This window comes from Branchiostoma floridae, chromosome 7, assembly GCF_000003815.2.
Source record: "Branchiostoma floridae strain S238N-H82 chromosome 7, Bfl_VNyyK, whole genome shotgun sequence".
Lineage (NCBI taxonomy): Eukaryota > Metazoa > Chordata > Leptocardii > Amphioxiformes > Branchiostomatidae > Branchiostoma > Branchiostoma floridae.
The window spans coordinates 5,438,385-5,455,813 of record NC_049985.1 but is presented as its reverse complement, the minus strand read 5'-3'; the positions used below and the strand labels follow the sequence as shown (position 1 = coordinate 5,455,813).

The following is a 17,429-nucleotide window of genomic DNA, read 5'->3' as shown; positions in this document are numbered from 1 at the left end:
AACTGAGACATACATAACGCTTACAGATAATTTGACATCTAATAGTTGAACATAATTGCATGTATGTTAATGGTCGGATCACTTAATAAAACAGATTAATTTCTTCAGAAAATAAAATAAATACAAATAATGCTAATATAAGAATAAACGAGTGAGATATTTTTACTCGCACTGAAGCCTTCGACCTAACCATTGTGGATCTAAGAATTTTGCCCAAACTAAGAAAAAAAGCGAATCAAGTTCCATTTTCAGAAGCAATTCAATTAAGTTTGAAGCAGTTATGCTTTGAGGATGAAAGTTAGGTAAAGATGACGAAAGAAAGAAAAATAAGGAACTACTAGTAAATGATAATGATGAGTAAATGAAAGTACTAGTAAGCCATCAAGAGTCATAAAAGACTTAAAACGGAGATTTACCTCATTCTAGTAATAAGCCACTAGAATGAGGTAAATCTCCGTTTTTATCTAGCTTATTATAGGGATTAAATTGTAATGTTACTTGTATTTGGATATTCTTTTTACCTGGATATTTACCCTTCATAAACGTGAGAGAAAAATAATGGAAAAAAAATAAGCTCTCCGTGTCGGGGAATCGAACCCCGGTCTCCCGCGTGACAGGCGGGGATACTCACCACTATACTAACACGGATTTGGCTGATCAGCTGGAGTATCCTATAGGCTATAACCTTTATACCACGTGATCTATGATGAATAATGAATCGGATTACATTATCTACGTATTTTTCATTGGAAGACAAGCCAAGCATGACAAATTTGAATGGCAAACAGGCATAAATTAATCCACGGCGGTTTCTTCGAAATTATTCGATGCACAAGGATGTGATGGGCGCTTCTTGTACATGTGTGCTGGCATCAGACTGGGAAAGAAACACGATGGTATGTGATGGTTTTACATAGCGTTACATAAATATTTTGAGTTCGGCTAAGTGTAGAAATGTTCATTTAATAATTTAGAACAATAAGATTTATCATTTTCGATGCAAGAGAGGCGTTATGCTCGGAAAAAATCTGTGTGTGATTTCCGTCTCACTTCACCGGGACATGGCATGGCTAGATGGGGGAGACTTTACTATTTATGTTATGGCTCCACCACACGGCTTCCATTACCAACAACTGTTCCATCCCCGAATGTAGAACTTATTTAGCTAATGGAGTATAGGTTTATTCCTCCGTTGTAGACATAATGATGGCCCGTTTTAGCGAGTAAAAGATTTGGCTGTAGTGCCAACTCTCCCACGGGGCAGCCATCTTGGTTTTCTGCCGGTTGTCAGAATATTCTACTCCAAAAATAAACCCAATAGCGGGGTCGAGGCAAAAATTAAAACGTGCGAAATACTCGAAAATCCTATATACTTGTATTTGGTAACTGTATTGTATATATTAAAACGAAAAATAATTGATATTTGTAAAATTTGACATTATTTATTTGACCTTTGCCGTGAAAATAAAGTTTACTTTACTTGTGCATACCTGTCTGAATGGTACAGTCTACCAGGATTCCGATGATTTCGTCAGGGTCAAATTACGAGGTCGTGGCCTCAGCAGGGATACCGCTTGTTGTGGCACAAATTTTGCCCCAACATTCCATTAAAAAAAGTCCCAGCTACTCAGAGTTTCCAGATAAACTATTTCCAAATCTAGACAACACCTCAAGGCACCGTCTAACATTCCAAGACTTGTTTGACAACTGGTGAAAGGTAAGTTTGGTGCACCGTTATGTTTGTAGGGCTAGATTCACCTTTGCGAAGGTATGATAGTTGTCGTAACTGTTTGCACATGTATGTTGCTTGGATTCAGCAGCTCTTACGTTGCTAAAGTTCTTTAATTTCTTACCACCACCAGGGGTGAAGTTCATGATCACATGAAGATAAAGGCAGATGTCATAAATATTATGTCAGAACAGTAACGTTTGTTAACAGTCCCGAAGTGGTTTGAAGAAAAGGCAGTCCAAAGTTATGTTTGTTTTACTGCTCTTTAAAGCAGGGCAGTGGTCCACTGTTGAGTCTACAAGTTCTCAACGTAAACGTCGAAGTAGGCTTTAGTCTCTAAAACTGATAAGTTTGACAGGATGTGCTTTCACAGTTGTCTATAGGATTTCCTGTAATTAAGGTGTTCTGTTAGACTTTCATCTCACCTGTTGGAATAAAGAGAAAGTATGAAATCACAATAATGTATTGACTATTGTGCTTTGTTGAGATAAACTTCATAAAGTAATTTTTCACATGTTGGCAAAAACTTACAAACACCTTTTCGCAAATTGTAACCTTTTCTCCAAAAGCAATGCCTAGAGTACTGTATTTACATAATGTAGTCAAATGAGATATAATATTGCATTGTATTTGTAATTAAAATCTTGCCTAAGAAATCACAGCCATTACAAGCATTAGTTGCACTATCCCTGACTGTAACCTGCTTGGTGAATGCTAGTTTTTGTGTTGCATTCTTGGCATGACGTTGAAGATAGATCTGTAAGGTTTCGAGAGCATAGACTAATATTAGTCAGTAAGTCAGGTCATATCTTTAGTTTATACATGTATGTGCTGTTTGTAAAGAAATTGCGGATGTTAAAATGTCTGGTTGAAAACAGTTTGTGAATACAAGACTGTAAGTTCCGGTCATTCAGCAGACTTTTTTCTATGTCTATAGCCAAGGTATAACCTCCTTGCTCTGACCAATACCACTGTTGAAGATAAAATGCAGCAATTAAATGCTACAATAAGCAGTTGCTACAGCTGCTCCAGTGTTTTGCTCAAACATGTTCATAGAACACGATGACAAAAAAGGATGTGGTGAAACCAGACCTCAGGTGTTTTAAAAAAGGATGTGGTGAAACCAGACCTCAGGTGTTTTAATCATCGCCAAACAGCTGATGGCTTGGGTCACCTCTAGGCATTTGCATATCAAAGGCTCCTTGCCAAGGTGTTTATTTTCACTTTCTTCAGACGCCCTTTAGAGCACACAGGACAACCGGAATGTCAAGTTCTCTCATTGACTTACAAACAGGTGAGGCAGTTAAACTGGTCTGTGGGTGGCCTACATTTGACAGATGTGTTTGTGGGATTTCCTTGTAGCCCACATTCAACTTAAGTACACGTACTTGCTGTTGGTAATGGTTGGGATGAGTGACAAGTACTAGTACTTCCTCTTTTGTGCCTTTTAGGTGAACATGGCAACCCTACTCACTGAAGGGCATGTCCCGAGTATGGGCTTTGTTAGTGCCTATTATATGTAGTGCCAATGCCATTGTTTTGTAAAGTTCAAGTACATAAATAGGAATTTATTATTGATTGTGAAAGAGCAGGTGTGTCCATGCACAGGTGACACGATAACAGACAATCCTTTTATGTAACACACTGACAGCTTTCACGTGTGAGTGTGTCTACAGTTTGGTAGAGGCAGCCTTCAAGAAGCCAAGCACAACTTGAGCTGCAATGCCATCAGAAAAAAAGCTCCCAAAGCTAGACATGTGTAGCCAACAAGGTCCAAGAAGCCATTTGATTTCCTTAAACACAAAAATACTAGTAATTCTGTGTAAAGCATAATATGGCCTGAGGTACTAATCTAGATTTGGACATAATGTGGAACCTTTATGAATTAAGTACATTTTGCAAATTTTGCAAATCATATATGTGTAACTACCCCTGAGCTAAAGGGTATCTCAATTATCTCAATAACTACCCCAATAAAAGTGTCTTCAAGTGTGGAATTATGATTTTCCAAGGTCATTGATATGACCAATATTGTTACTCTTGTATGAAGTCATAAGTGTTGAATTTTTTTAAAATTTCACTTCTGTTTTACTTATTCCTGACAACGTCCTTGTTCCTGACAAAGTTTTTTGTTCTTCATTGCTACCAATAAGACATTTGCATACACTGCAGGCATGGCTAGTCCACAGTAACCACAGCCCATGTGACCAGTCCCTCGGGGGAAAAACTAGTTGATATTCAAGATCCAGGCAACAGGGACAGGGTTCATTCATTCATGTCAGTGTCTGCCTGGCTTGGCCTGCCTTCCCAGTTTGTCAATATTTGAGCCTGGGGGCATCCCAGCTTGATTTCTATCCATGTCAGCTGTGAAATCTAACTACAGATCCTCCATATCCCTCCACTGTGTTAAGAGCCGGTACAGGCCTGCTTGTGTAACTCTATTCTATTGGATGGGGTAACAGGCTGGGTTTTATCTGTTGAGCCTGGAATTTGTAACCAGTACAGTGGAATCTGAAAACTTCTGCTGGCTGACTACGCGCCGCGATTATGGTAAGTGTCTCTTTTCTCACAGTCCCGTTTCTGTCCTCTAAACCATTATTGTCAGCTTGGTGCTTTTAGGTAATTGCTGAGTTGGTTCTGTGCTAGTGTTTACAGGTTTTGTAGGTTGTAATAACATGTTACAGTGGCTGTTTCTTGTTTTAAGTGTGTAAGCAGTCAGTAAGATTACACTACTTACACTGGCCACTCCCACAATTTATCTGCCTTAAATTAAATGCAAACCATTTTAAGGACCAAATGTTGCTTTTTATGCTGAATACACCTTTCAGCTACAGTGTTTTAGGCTCAACTGACATGTTACTATAACATTATAAGTTGGATGTCCACCATGTGTGCTTGCAAGCTGGCTCACTTCCCATGCTTGAAGCCTTTAATAGACATTTACATGTACATGTGACCTGACAGACCAAGGTTTCAACTTGGTGTAAATTTTGGACTGGATTTGCATGAAATGTGGATGTATTCTGTAGTTTGTGTCTTTGTACAACCGTTTTGATGTGACAAGCAAGCCTATACTGTACAGTTTCTAAAGTTGAAGCTTGTGGTTGGATAAATTTTTCCATCTAGCAAGCTAAGCTGTGTAAACTGATTGTTCAGGTCATTGAGCATTTCCAGTGAGGTAGAAAATGTAGCTAACTTCGTTCTGTTTTTGTTAGGAAGCCATTTAATCTATGTATGGGATCAGAGTAGTGTAGGAGTTTTACATGTACTCTGCCCAAGTGCATTTATATAGTAATCCTTGCTATACCATAGCCAGGTTTAAAAAAAACAACAATTAAACAATTTACATAGAAATGTCTTATTCAAATAAACTGAATACAAGTTGGAACCTGTAGGCTATACAAAGCTTCAGTGAGAAGTACTTGTGGTAAGCTACAAATGTTTCACATATATATAGATAAAGAAATCCTTGCTAAACCATAGCCAGGGATTTTTTTTAAGATACCAATTCAACAATTTACATAGAAATGTCTTATTCAAATAAACAATACAAGTTGGAACCTATAGGCTATACAAAGCTTCAGTGAGACCAAAAAGCTCCTTGTGAGACGTACTTGTATTAAGCTAGAAATGTTACACATTCCTATGGTCTAAGGGGGGTTGCTGAGAATGCCAAGAAGTTGATTGCTATTTGATTGCATGTAATCATGGGTCACTGACCATAACAAAAGGAACACAAATCTGTCATGGTTTGTGATTATTTCATGTTGTCCGTTCTGTGAAAAGCAGTTTGTGATTTGTGGGTAGAAGATTGGATATGACCCCGCTTGTCCTTTGTTCCTGTCTGAATAGCGAAGAGGGAGCTTTTATTGTCACGTCCATTCATCATCATACCCTGTCTGAAGGTGTGCCCAACTTGGTTTTGTTTGGTTTAGTATTGAGTATAAAGATAACACGTTCAAACATAGCGGGCGTCATGTTAGGATAACACTTATGTAGTCCATGGTAACAAGGTAGATGGTGAATGGGAAGCCTAATATCAAAGACAACAAACACTCACTCAGTGAATGATAATAGATGATTATACTGTAAATCTTGAAATGTTTGCAACTTGGTTTATTCTCCAATCTAGTATGAAATCATGACACTGTGAATATGTGGATTTGTGCTTTGCTGATGTATTCATTTATTTTGACCAAACTTCAAGCACTGCAAAAACCTTGAGCTCCTTTACACTGCTATTAAATACAAAATTATATTCTAGTTAAAGTACATGAAATTACAGTAAGTAGCCACTATACATGAAAAAGTTAATCTTGTATACCAGTATTGTTGAAAATTACTTTGTGAAGTATTTGTTTTGAAATAAACCATGTTTTTGAATGCAAAAGTATGCAAGGCATGTGGAGACACTGGTATCACCTCTCAGAGGATGAACTGAACTGAACTGAACTGCAAGGCAGGAAAATCGTTGATAGTGTGTGAAGGACGGACTGGATGTTGATTCTATCTATCTGCTGAATGTCCCTGATAATGAAATTGGGTGTCGTTTTCTTCTCAAAACTTCCATGGATTCAGCCAGGCCCAGGAGAAATCAGAAACCACAAAGTTGGAATGCCAAAGCATGTCTCAGGTCACTCCCTCAGTCTTTTCAAATTCTCTACTACAAAGTCAATACATTCACCACAAGGTCATATTTTAGTAAAAATTCTGTCTGTGTGTGTGTTTGTGTATCGGTCATCAGGGTAACTCGAACGAATGGCTGAATAGATTGATTTATATTTGTTGGTTGGTTGGTTGGTTGCAAAATGATTAGATTTTTGACCTCCTAGTGGCTTTCTATGGTATTGCAGAGCACTTTGGACAGTAGTTAGGATATATAATTTTTTGCTTGACCAGGTTCTTAATTAAGCTCAATGGGCATTTAAGTGTGCTGTATAAAATTAAAAATCTATTTATTTCATTGTAGTGCTATACTAGTAGTACTTATCAACATACTATACAAAGTCAGTGTACTATTATGTAGACTAACATTTGTTAGCAATGCATATGAAGTTGTGCTCTGATCATATGATGTACAGATAACGGACTACTTACTGTCTGTCTCCATCAGGAGATGCTGAATTAGTTAGGCAGGTCGTTGTGTTACTGTTAGGCAAGACCAGTTATTGTTGCCTGAGTACCATCCTCTGTAGTGACTGCTGGCTCAATCCTTTCACTTGTGGTTACCAAGCAAAACGATTGAGCCAGTGCCGTGGCCACTAATTATGGAGGATGGTACTTATGTTTGGGTCATAGTTTCGCCTGAAAAATAGTGAATGTTGAGCAAAAATACCGTGAAAATATGGGCAGAACCCCCTAAAGTTTCAGTTCTTTTAGGGTCCTGGCTTAGCAAAGGCCCAATTTTCAGGAAAAAAAATAAACGTACCGTCCAAAATAAGAACGTACCGGGTGGATTTTGAGGCTGAAAAAAATAAACGTCCCGGTACTCAGGTTTCAGAGTTGTCTCCAGGTTAAAAAATTTTTCTGTCCCACTCATTGATTAGGAGCCCATTTTAACAATTACAATGTGATTTTGGAAATCACATCCAGTTGATTTTGGAAGTCACGTCCAGTTGTTTCAGCAATTGCTATTTGTGGTGTATCTTATTACCTGGATTTCTAACCCTTCATCAACCTACTTTGCACTCATTCACTCACTATCTGGGTAAACATCCGTTGTAGCCTGGTATCCAGTCGTAATATGGCTGTAGAGTCTATTGTTTGTTGTTAGTAATTGCAAAGAGGAGAGAAGAGACTCGGGAGCTATATTACGGCTGGATACCAGGCTACCTCCGTTGTTCCCTATCTTCCAAGGGTTGGATGTTTCTGGAAGTCGTTATAAATTTGGTCTGATTGCTGCTCTCCATCCACCTTGTCAAGGGTGTTGCAATGTTAAATCTTATTTTTGCCTGTTAGAGACAGTGTTGCTTAGTACCCAGAGTGCGAATAAGGGACATTATCTTTCCCAAAGGTTTCGGTTTGGCTGGCAGCCATCTCTGGAATGTCTTCAGACTTGCATTCCTCACACACACCATTGCACTTTGTTGCTAAGCAACCTGTTAGGCGAGGATGAAAGTTGTGCCAACAACCACTTTTTGTGAGCTAATTGTGTAAGTAGGTTTTGAATGGCTGTCGGGAGACTTCGTTGCAACAAGTGATTAGGTAAGAGCCAGGTTTAAGTACATTTGTCTGTAGTCTACATTGTTGGACTTCAAATGAGGAAACTGAGTGTGTATTTTACATGTACACTTGAGGTTTATACATGTTGTATAACTACTGTATTTTGTTGTCTCAAGTTATCTGAACCTCAAGTTTAAAATGTGGTGAAATCGCATGTGTTCCCATCCTAGGAATGAAACCAGCACAAAGGTAAGTAAATTCATATGTACAAATGTACTACGAAACACCTGGGTATGAACTTGCTTTTCACTGTACATCTATGAATTGTTGTCATGATGAATTTATATGGTTTTGTATTTTGTCAGTATATGAGTAGACTTTCACAATTAGAAAGTAGGTCAAACCATTTACAAAATTTGAGCCAAGGGCCCAAGGCCAGTTTTTAGGGAGGTCCAGATGAGGCATTTGTTACCAATTTAGAAAAGGTTTACTAGATCTACTAGGCAGATACTGTAAATTTGACAATTTTTAGCTGGGATTAATTTTGCTTCATATGGGGAAAGGAGGTTTTTATAGTTTAATTTGCCAGTTGAAATATTGAACAGTAATAATACTTTGGAAACAAATAAGTAATATTGACCTCAATTTGCAATGAGAAGTCACTGCGAAGATATAATCACCCCAACATTTACTGTAAAATCACATGCCAAAGTTTCAGTCTAATACCATTACTCTTCAGGAACCACCACTTAAGTGTAGTAGAACATGTCTGAAGTCTTAAGTATGAGATTTTTCAGGTTAACAACATATACAAGATCCTTGATGGGATGTTAATGTGTATACACAGTTCAAACATTCTCTCTTATCTCCGTATACACCCCATCGTTTAAAGATTAGTACTTGTACACACTGGTAAGCCAATAACTGCCCGTGCAAATCTGGCAGACCTCAGCCCAGTTGTGTTTATGCCATGTACCAGAAGCATGGTTGGAATGTGGGGTAAGCCATAGGGGTAGAGACAGTGGAGCCTGGCTGGCTTTGGTGGGTAGGGCCTGTAGTCTTGTTGGCACCAGCCTGACCTGCTGCATAATGAAGTTTATAGTGCACAGGGGCCCGTTAGAATCATTTCTGTGGTTGAGAACAGGTTCTAGATTGAATACAGGTTAAACTTGATGCCAAGAAGGTAATGTTTTCAGTGGCTCAGTGTTTGTGTGTTTTTGAAGAGCATAACTGGAGAGGTCATGTTGATGATATAAAAATTATATGGTATGTTGGTAGGTAGGTACAATCAGATTTGGGCCCCCTGGCAGCTTTGATATATACTGCAGCAGAATGCCTGGTTTTGATATCTTGTCTATTTGTGATTTATAATGAGCTTATAATCATATTCCTGAAGTACTTTAATACCAGTATTAGTTCAATAAAATTTGTTTATCACGTTAATAAAGTTCTGATGAGGTAATAAAGTTCTGATGAGGCCCTGACATTTCTTTTGTGTCCCTCTTCAAAAATAATCTGCAGACATTTTTAACTTTCAAGTTTATGACCATTAACCCATAAATATATGCAGGATAGCATATGTAGGATAGCATTGATCTATCTCTTATAGCATATGGTAGCTTAATGTGTCTTCAACAGTTAACCATCTGTATTACAAATGTATTACCATTCTGTCCAACTGAAAGTAACCAGTAACTTTTGTTGGAATGACCTGCTATAACCTGGTACCCTTCCACTCCCCCCAATGTCATATCCAGGACACAGTGGTAACGTTACAGCGAAAACCAGAATAGAACATTTTACAGCCCACACCAGCTGTGTTCAGATGTTGGGGGGAAATGCTTCTAAATCTGGAATGTGCCATTATTTGTAGGGGCCATGACCTTGAAGGTGCTACATACTCAGCGAGAATATGACCAAATTGATAAATCTACCTACTGTCAAACACTGACTTGTGCGAAATCTCCTGTCACCAGTGCCAAGTGTCAGGTCCCTTCTGTAGTTGTCAAAACATCCTATCACAACAGTCCGCTCAGATGTACATTTGCACAATGAGTCAGATTTTACCACTTGTTGAAGACATACCGGGTAACCCTGATGCATACTAGTATACAATGTATGTAAAAAAATGCCTCTTTTGGGTTTGGACAACGTGATGGTCTCTGTTGCGTTTTTTATGACCGTCCTTGGATTTGTATCCTGTTTCTTGGCGAAGGGGTATGTATCTATCTGGGTATCTGGAGTATGTTGTTATTGATTCCACATGGTATTTTCTCACCATGGGCATGTTGATAGGGAGGAGGCACTGGTAGTTACCATAGCTGGTCGCAGACCTAAAGTGGTGGCTGGAGGTTTGTGCTCATTTTGTTTGTTGTTTCAGTGGAGAATTACAGTCAACATGTTTTGTTTGTATGCCCTTCAATCATCATCATACTTACCGACCATCACAGACTGTAAGGTCGCCTCCATGTTGTAAACGATTTGTCTGCTATTTTTACTGAGACGTTTCCTTTCTCGGCGTGTATGTACCAGTACATGAATCAGTTTGTTGTCCCGGGTCCGCCTTTGGCTGGGAGTTTCAGGAAGTACAGTGGGAGACTTGTACCACTTTGTTTTCATACACTTCTTTCAGGGTTACTATAAACTCTGATCTATTTTTGACTTGTGCTGAATTGGTGAACAGACAGAAGACAGCGTGGTTCGGCCAGGAATAATCACACGAGGTGTCGTGTCTGTGATGTTGGGAAGGAGACCTTTGGCATGGCATCCAGAAGGTAATATTATATGATGCATGATGTAGAAAGAAGCACTGTGTTCTGGTCAGATATCGGTTTTGCAGAACTTGCTGGCTTCAGCAAAGAGCATGTAATGTATCTATAGTCAAGTTGGCTATGGATCCCAGGCACTGTTGTGCCACTGTCTGTAACAGTCCTGTCGTAAAATGGAGGGCGTAACTGTTACGTCGTGTGTAGGAAAACCTGGGCCCTGCTACGTTTGTGCTGAAATCGGGTCATGGTGTGTGGTGAGGCAAAGAAAACGAGTCACTGTAAGTTGTATCCCAAATAGCCTGATGAATGTTTTGGCTTCCACAACTGACTGGGCAGAGAATTGGCATTATAGAGATCTGTATCAGCTGAATGACTACTGCAGTTAGGAACTATACGTATTGATGTGTTGTAGTCAATGGGGATGTTAGCTATAATGCCTCTTTAGCTACATGTATTACTATTAGGACAACTTAATTTTGTATCATTTGGTTAACATTGATGCTGGTTGGTAGTAGTATGAAATTAGGCCGTTCTATGTCCAGTTTTTGCACAGTAATTATGCGACTAATGATTATGTTCTGGTATGGAATTTCATACTCTGATTCCAAGTGAGTTATCATGGCTGAACTTCATGGCTAATTTGGTTGTCAAAGTAGGCGATCTGACACGTTTAGTTGATTTAATGTTGTCCGTTTGTGCTTTCTTGCAAAATTTTGCCATACCATCGTGTCAAGCGCAGGGTGTATATGTTGAGGCAGCTGTGAAGCTCTATATATTAATGTAGACATTTTGGGGTTAGTGTGGGTTTTGATACATGTGAACGCATTTAAAAATGGCCAGTTAGATGTTTGTAAGTTCAAGTAGCAATCTTTTTGGACACAAGAAAAGAAATTTCCTCTTAATTTCTTTCTGTACATGTACTGTACAATGTTCTGTTATTGTGCAGACTGGCCGACATGAACTTGGACTATTTTTGTTAGGCCATTTTGGTTTAAAGTTGGCAAGATTCCAAACCTTTATGTGTGTGGGGTCTTTGATGAGGGTCTGCATGGGGGGATCCTGACAACAATTTACGCTAAATTTGTGATGGATGATTACGCTTAACGTTAAATTCACGAAGGTTACCAACGCTTTACGCTTCATCCCACTATGAATTACGTAAAATAAAATAGCTTCCCTACGATTTACGGGAAATTAGGAAGGCCTGCCTATGCCTTACGGAAAAGAGCATGCAGACCCTCTTTGATTATACAGTAGTTGCACACAACTGCCAGTTGCCTTCTGAGTCATCCTCATTTTTATGGGGAAGACTTTGATTTCATCTCATATGTCTTGTGTTATGTCTACAATGTAGCCTTGAGTGTTTATGTGTGTAGACAATAATTTATTGGATATAAGCTTTACACTGTATATTGTTAGAATTGTGCATTTCATAGTCAGATTTGTTAGATTTAATCTATCAATAGATAAATACAAATGTACAGCCATTAGCAATTTTGCAACTTTAAACCTGGAAGCTGTGTGCTGGCATTTGTTCTTTGTGATAAATAAGGGACTTTATTGGACATATACTTATAACATATACATGACAGCTGTGAAGTATTATGGTGAAAACCAGGATGTTTATGTAGTAGATATGGCCATGACCATGACCATGACCATATCATTGTGGTACAGCTTTTTCATCTCCATACCCCTAACTAATCCATCAACCATATTTCCTGCATTTATCAGGTTCATGTCTATTCCTTTCTGCTGGAAAGCCGCCAGTGCTTTGAAGGGTTGGCCATGTTCCATGCCTCAGATGGCGAGGTCAATGGCCCAGCACTTATGCCGTTAAATGGAAAACTGATTCAGCAATATCTTAAGCAGACTAACAGCAGTATTGTGTTGATTTGCAGATCTGTAAAACTAGTTACACTTATTTGGCAGAGATAGCTTGTCCGAGATAACCAATGCACTTGTCTGAATGTTTATCTATAACTCTTCAACACATGTTTACATAATCATTCAAGTACCAAATGTATATGGACCTGTTGCTATTAGTGTCAATACGTTTATGGAACAAAAATGAAGTCTTTGATACTTGAAAGAAGCTGAGGCACAGTTTCTGCCTACATACATGTACGTATAGGTTGTAGATTCAGTCACACCAGTTGTGTAGGCCAACACTGCAAAATTCTGCATTTCACGGTTTTTGGTGCCAATGAATATGCTAATTACCCTGTAATTCAACGTGAAGTCCAGCAGATTGGTAATTTAAACGCTTGACTGCATTTGCTGCATACCGACGGTGCATTTCTGGCTGCATGTCCTCGACCATGGAGAGAATTTTGAACAAAATGGTAGGATTTTGTCATTCTATGAGCAGCTTTTGCTTCGTATTTGGGATTGGGTTTAATTTATGTTGAGCCAGTTTTTGTGAAGTATAAATATAGTATATACTACATTAACAGGCATGTTGGAATATTTAGTAGATATGGAATAGTTTTTGTGCACGTGGACAGGTGGTCACATAGATAGAATTTTTATCAAATTGATGTGGCAATGCGAAAAAAAAAATATCTAAGGCACCACCGAGATGTGTTCACATTTACCAGGTGATTGATGTACTCTATTTATGTAGAGGTGACCACTTGTACAAGTTTGACTGCATAATCATGTAGCACATGTAGCATGCATGATCAGGGCTCGAAAATTCAATTTGGGGAATAGGTGCTGGTGCACCCAACCTACTAAATTAGTAATTTTAACGGAGCTCTTCAGAAATCAGAAGTACTATGACAGTCATTTTGTTATCTTTCTAACACATAGATGTCAAGAATACGGTGTTTGCTTAGTATACTGACATCTTAACCCTAGTCCTGCGGCGCGCTACAATTGTGTTGTTGCACATGCATGTTCTATTTGCGGCGCAACACTATTGTAGTTTGGGGGGTATGTCCAGGATACGTACGTAACACTCGCGCGCAGTACCCGCGGGAACCCAACTACGTATCGGGTGTTATGGGTCAAGGGTCAGGGGTCAACGAACTGTTGCGCAACCGGAAGTACGTCATCCCAGAAGCCCTTGCGAGGTTAATTAATATTCATGAGTGTCATGTCGTCTGCTATCCTGGCGGAAGTGTTTTGTTTTGCTGTTTTTAGCTGTTTTCGGCCGAAAATGTCGGTATCTAACGTAAAAATGCCGCGATTTATAGTATTGGAGATTCACACTGAACTCTTTATGGAAGGATTCTGATCCCATTTTACCGGATTCGGGCAGAGATTCCAAGGAAAGCAGCGAAACTATGTGACGACGACATGTGAGGAAGTTAGGCGTGCTATTGAGGCATGGGGCCCAGAAAAGCGAATCGTCGGACGGATGGAACAGACTCTGACCGTGGCTGGCATGGCTGTGGTCGGGCGAAAGGCCGTGTACGGGACCGGGGAGGCCAGGAACCGGGTCGGGTATGCAGTCGGGGCCGAGGGGAGGGGGGCAGTTGTGCGAGGCCGGATGCTGACCGTGCCGGGGCCCCTGAACGAGTGTGAGTGATGACGTAGGCCCCTCAGGAAGTGGCAATATATTTTCTTACCTCGTTTGTTTCGTTGCCTTGTCCTTGGAACTCCTCAGGAACTTTGTACTTTTGCCACAAGTTATCTTACTGGTATGGTAGAGCTTAGTATGAGAGATTGTGGACAAAATCTTCCTTTTATTGCTTTTTATTACTTAATGATCAATAAAATAGTTGGAAACAACTTAAGATAGACTCTCAAGCAAAATAGGGGCTGTAAGCTTTAATTTGATGTACAGCAAGCTTATATTCCACTTGCCAGACAGTGTCAGAACAAAGTTTATTCAATACTGCAAGAATAGTGACTATACTCACTTCAGCACCAAGGACAATATTCAATCATTAACTTACCTGTAGCAATACCTGTTGATTTTCTTACCTCCTTTGTATCGTTGTCATGTCCCCGGGACTCTTTAGGAACTTTGTACTGATGTCAAAAGTTTTTTTACTGGTGTTCTAGAGATAATTGTGAAAGATTCTGGACATTTTATTGCTTTTTATGACTTTATTCATAAATAGAATTGGTGCGCATAACTTAACATAGACTCTCATGAAAAGTAGAGACTGTAAGCTTGAATTGGTACAACAAGCTTTTATTTCACTTGCCAGACAGTGTCAGAGTGAAGTTTATTCAACACTAAAGGAATAGTGATTAGACAGAAAATGCAAATCAGCACCAAGGACAATATCCAATCATTAACTTACCTGTAGCAATACCTGCATGATTTTTTTTCTCACATGGGCAAGGAAATGTTGTCAGAAGTCTTAAGATAGATTGTAGTCAAGAAATTCACGCTTAAATTGTAGGATATGAAAGGAGAATACACAAGTTAAATGAAAAAGTGTGTTTTATTGTTTTATTGCCACTGTAAACCCTTATGACTGATAAAATTGTAGATACATGCAACATTTCTTGAAAGTACACATTGTTAGCTTTACAATGATATATACCTTCATGGGGTTATTGTAAAGCAAAGTAACTAAAAATAAGGAAAATCAAACTAGTACCCTTTGTTTCAAAGGGGTCTGGGAACCCCAGCAGTGGGGGCGAGTTTTGGTATAGAAAGCCAGCAGCCACCATAAGCCTATGAAAATATTTGGGTGTACCCTGTGCACCCACAGAAAAAATTGGGTGCACAGCTCCAATTTTGGGTGCACCTGGGTACACAAAACCCCAGTATTTCGAGCCCTGATGATGCAACAAGACCTGGTGCAATAGGTTGTTAGGTGTCACAAATGTGTATCAGCATTTCTGAAAGTTGATTTTGCCAGAACATTGGTTGGAGGTCAGCAAAACCCCTTCTACAGTGTACTGGATATCCAGCTTTGATATCCATCTGTTTTCTGACCACAGAAGGCCTGACGGGAAAGGAGCTGCCACCTCTGCTCCATGGGGGTTTTGTGGCTCCAGTGTGTTTGTGTACACAGGGCAGGTGTAGGGGAGGAGCTCTTGTGTTCTGCTGATTAGCTGTGAGGTGTTAGGGGACAGCCCCCAGTGTTGTAATAGGATTGGAAATTCACACCCTGGACATTCACACTCAATCATCCTATTGTGTGGTTTTTATTTGCTAACAATGAGGCTGATCCACTCTAAAGTATCTGTTTGGCCACCAGTTCTCTATTGGTTATGGGGTTAGACAGCAAGGATTTGAAGGAGTAGGTTTATCTTCAAGCAGGTGTTGGAATGGAAATTATTAGTGTTTATCTACTGGCTGCCAATCAGAAAATATTATTATGTAAATCATGAAATGTTCTCAGTGCTTTTAATTGTATGGTTTTCCACTTTGATCGCTCCAACACAAATTTAAACCCTTCTTTCCCTTCCACCACAAAATTAAATCCCTGCAAAAATAGATCAGTTTACAGTACCATTTCCTACCCCACCTCTGCTTGGCCTTGGATAGTCTACATACTAAACGTCCTTAATGAATTGCTGAATACTTCATAAGGAACTGATTGTTTATTGATCATTGATTGGTAGTCTAGTATAATGAGGAATTGATCACCTCCATTAGATGTTGCAGTGATGGATTGAATATTGACAGACTGGTGACCAACAGGGAGGTCACTTGTGTAATTCATGACTTCATTTGTCAGTTGCAGATTTTTGATAGATTGATCTGATCAATCAATGCGGTACCTTGCTGGAGGGGGCGTATACAGAGGAAAAAAAATAGGGTCTTATTTCTATCGCTACCTTTTTTTTATTTATTTATTGGTTTGGCTGCACCGAACACACAGCCAGGGCTGCCCAACTAGCCTACGGCTATTACAATGGGCTAGCCCTGCTGACAAACACATAGACAATACATAAAAAGAACATTTATATATATATACATGGTGTAGGATAACTTACAACTTATCGCTACCTTCCCCTTTAATTTCTGTTTTCTCTTATTTTAGCAGCATTGCCTTTTGGTTTTGCTTTATAGCTGATTGGTTATAAGTCTAGAATGAATTTTCTTTCCGAAGTCGCATCTGTATGATGATGCTATTATTTTACTATATGAATAATATTATTTTCTTTTGTATACGAAAACTCAAAACTAACTATTGATTTAACCGTGTGCTGCAATTCTACAATAATGCACAGTGCTATTGTCTTTAAGGTCTTTAGATACATTCTATATAAGATGTATAGATATATTTCTGATGAGAACAACTGTAACTTAATACTATAAAGCAACCTTTGCGGAAGGTAATTGACAAGTCAGTGTCTTGATTAAATAACAGATAGATGATGGTCCAGTCATCAGATAATCACATTGCATGTAATGTAAAATATTGACAGGCTGATGTCAATCAGTGCTGAGCCACTGGACGTATCCTGAATCATATCCTGTTGGGAACGACACGAATTTAGGTCACCTCACAAGCCATGCCACTTGCGCATTCAGGCTGGCATCCAGGATAGGGAATTCTACCATCGACATTTTTGTTTGGAGATTGCAAATCTTATTTTCTTTTTACTAGAAGAGAATTTTCTTTTTATCTAGAAGAGATGTCAACGTGATGCACATGCTTAGGCAGCGAGCTAACGTTGTGTATGAAAGGACATAGTCTAATAAGGGCTAAAAGCTAAAGGCAATACATGTAGGTTTCTAACACTGAGACCCCCTCACATTCAAATGGACTGGTCTGCTTAAGGAGGATTTCTATAGTGTCCAGCCGTAATATTGTACTACACTACAGAGGACCGATTAGAGCGTCCGTACC

At 39.2% G+C, this 17,429-nt stretch overlaps 1 protein-coding gene and 1 non-coding gene across 2 annotated transcripts in view; one reads left to right on the top strand and one right to left on the bottom strand.

The window, feature by feature from the left end:
• Positions 1 to 576: 576 nt before the first annotated feature.
• On the bottom strand, positions 577 to 648 carry Trnad-guc. The gene has a single exon. It is a non-coding gene; the product is annotated as a tRNA-Asp (tRNA).
• A 67-nt stretch (positions 649 to 715) lies between these two features.
• LOC118419361 (mucin-19-like) overlaps positions 716 to 17,429 on the top strand; it is a 36,174-nt gene continuing 19,460 nt past the window's right edge. Inside the window, exon 1 of the mRNA XM_035825722.1 lies at positions 716 to 896. Within this exon, the coding sequence (XP_035681615.1) occupies positions 828 to 896 (69 nt within the window). The 5' untranslated portion in view covers positions 716 to 827. The remainder of the gene's footprint in view (positions 897 to 17,429) is intronic.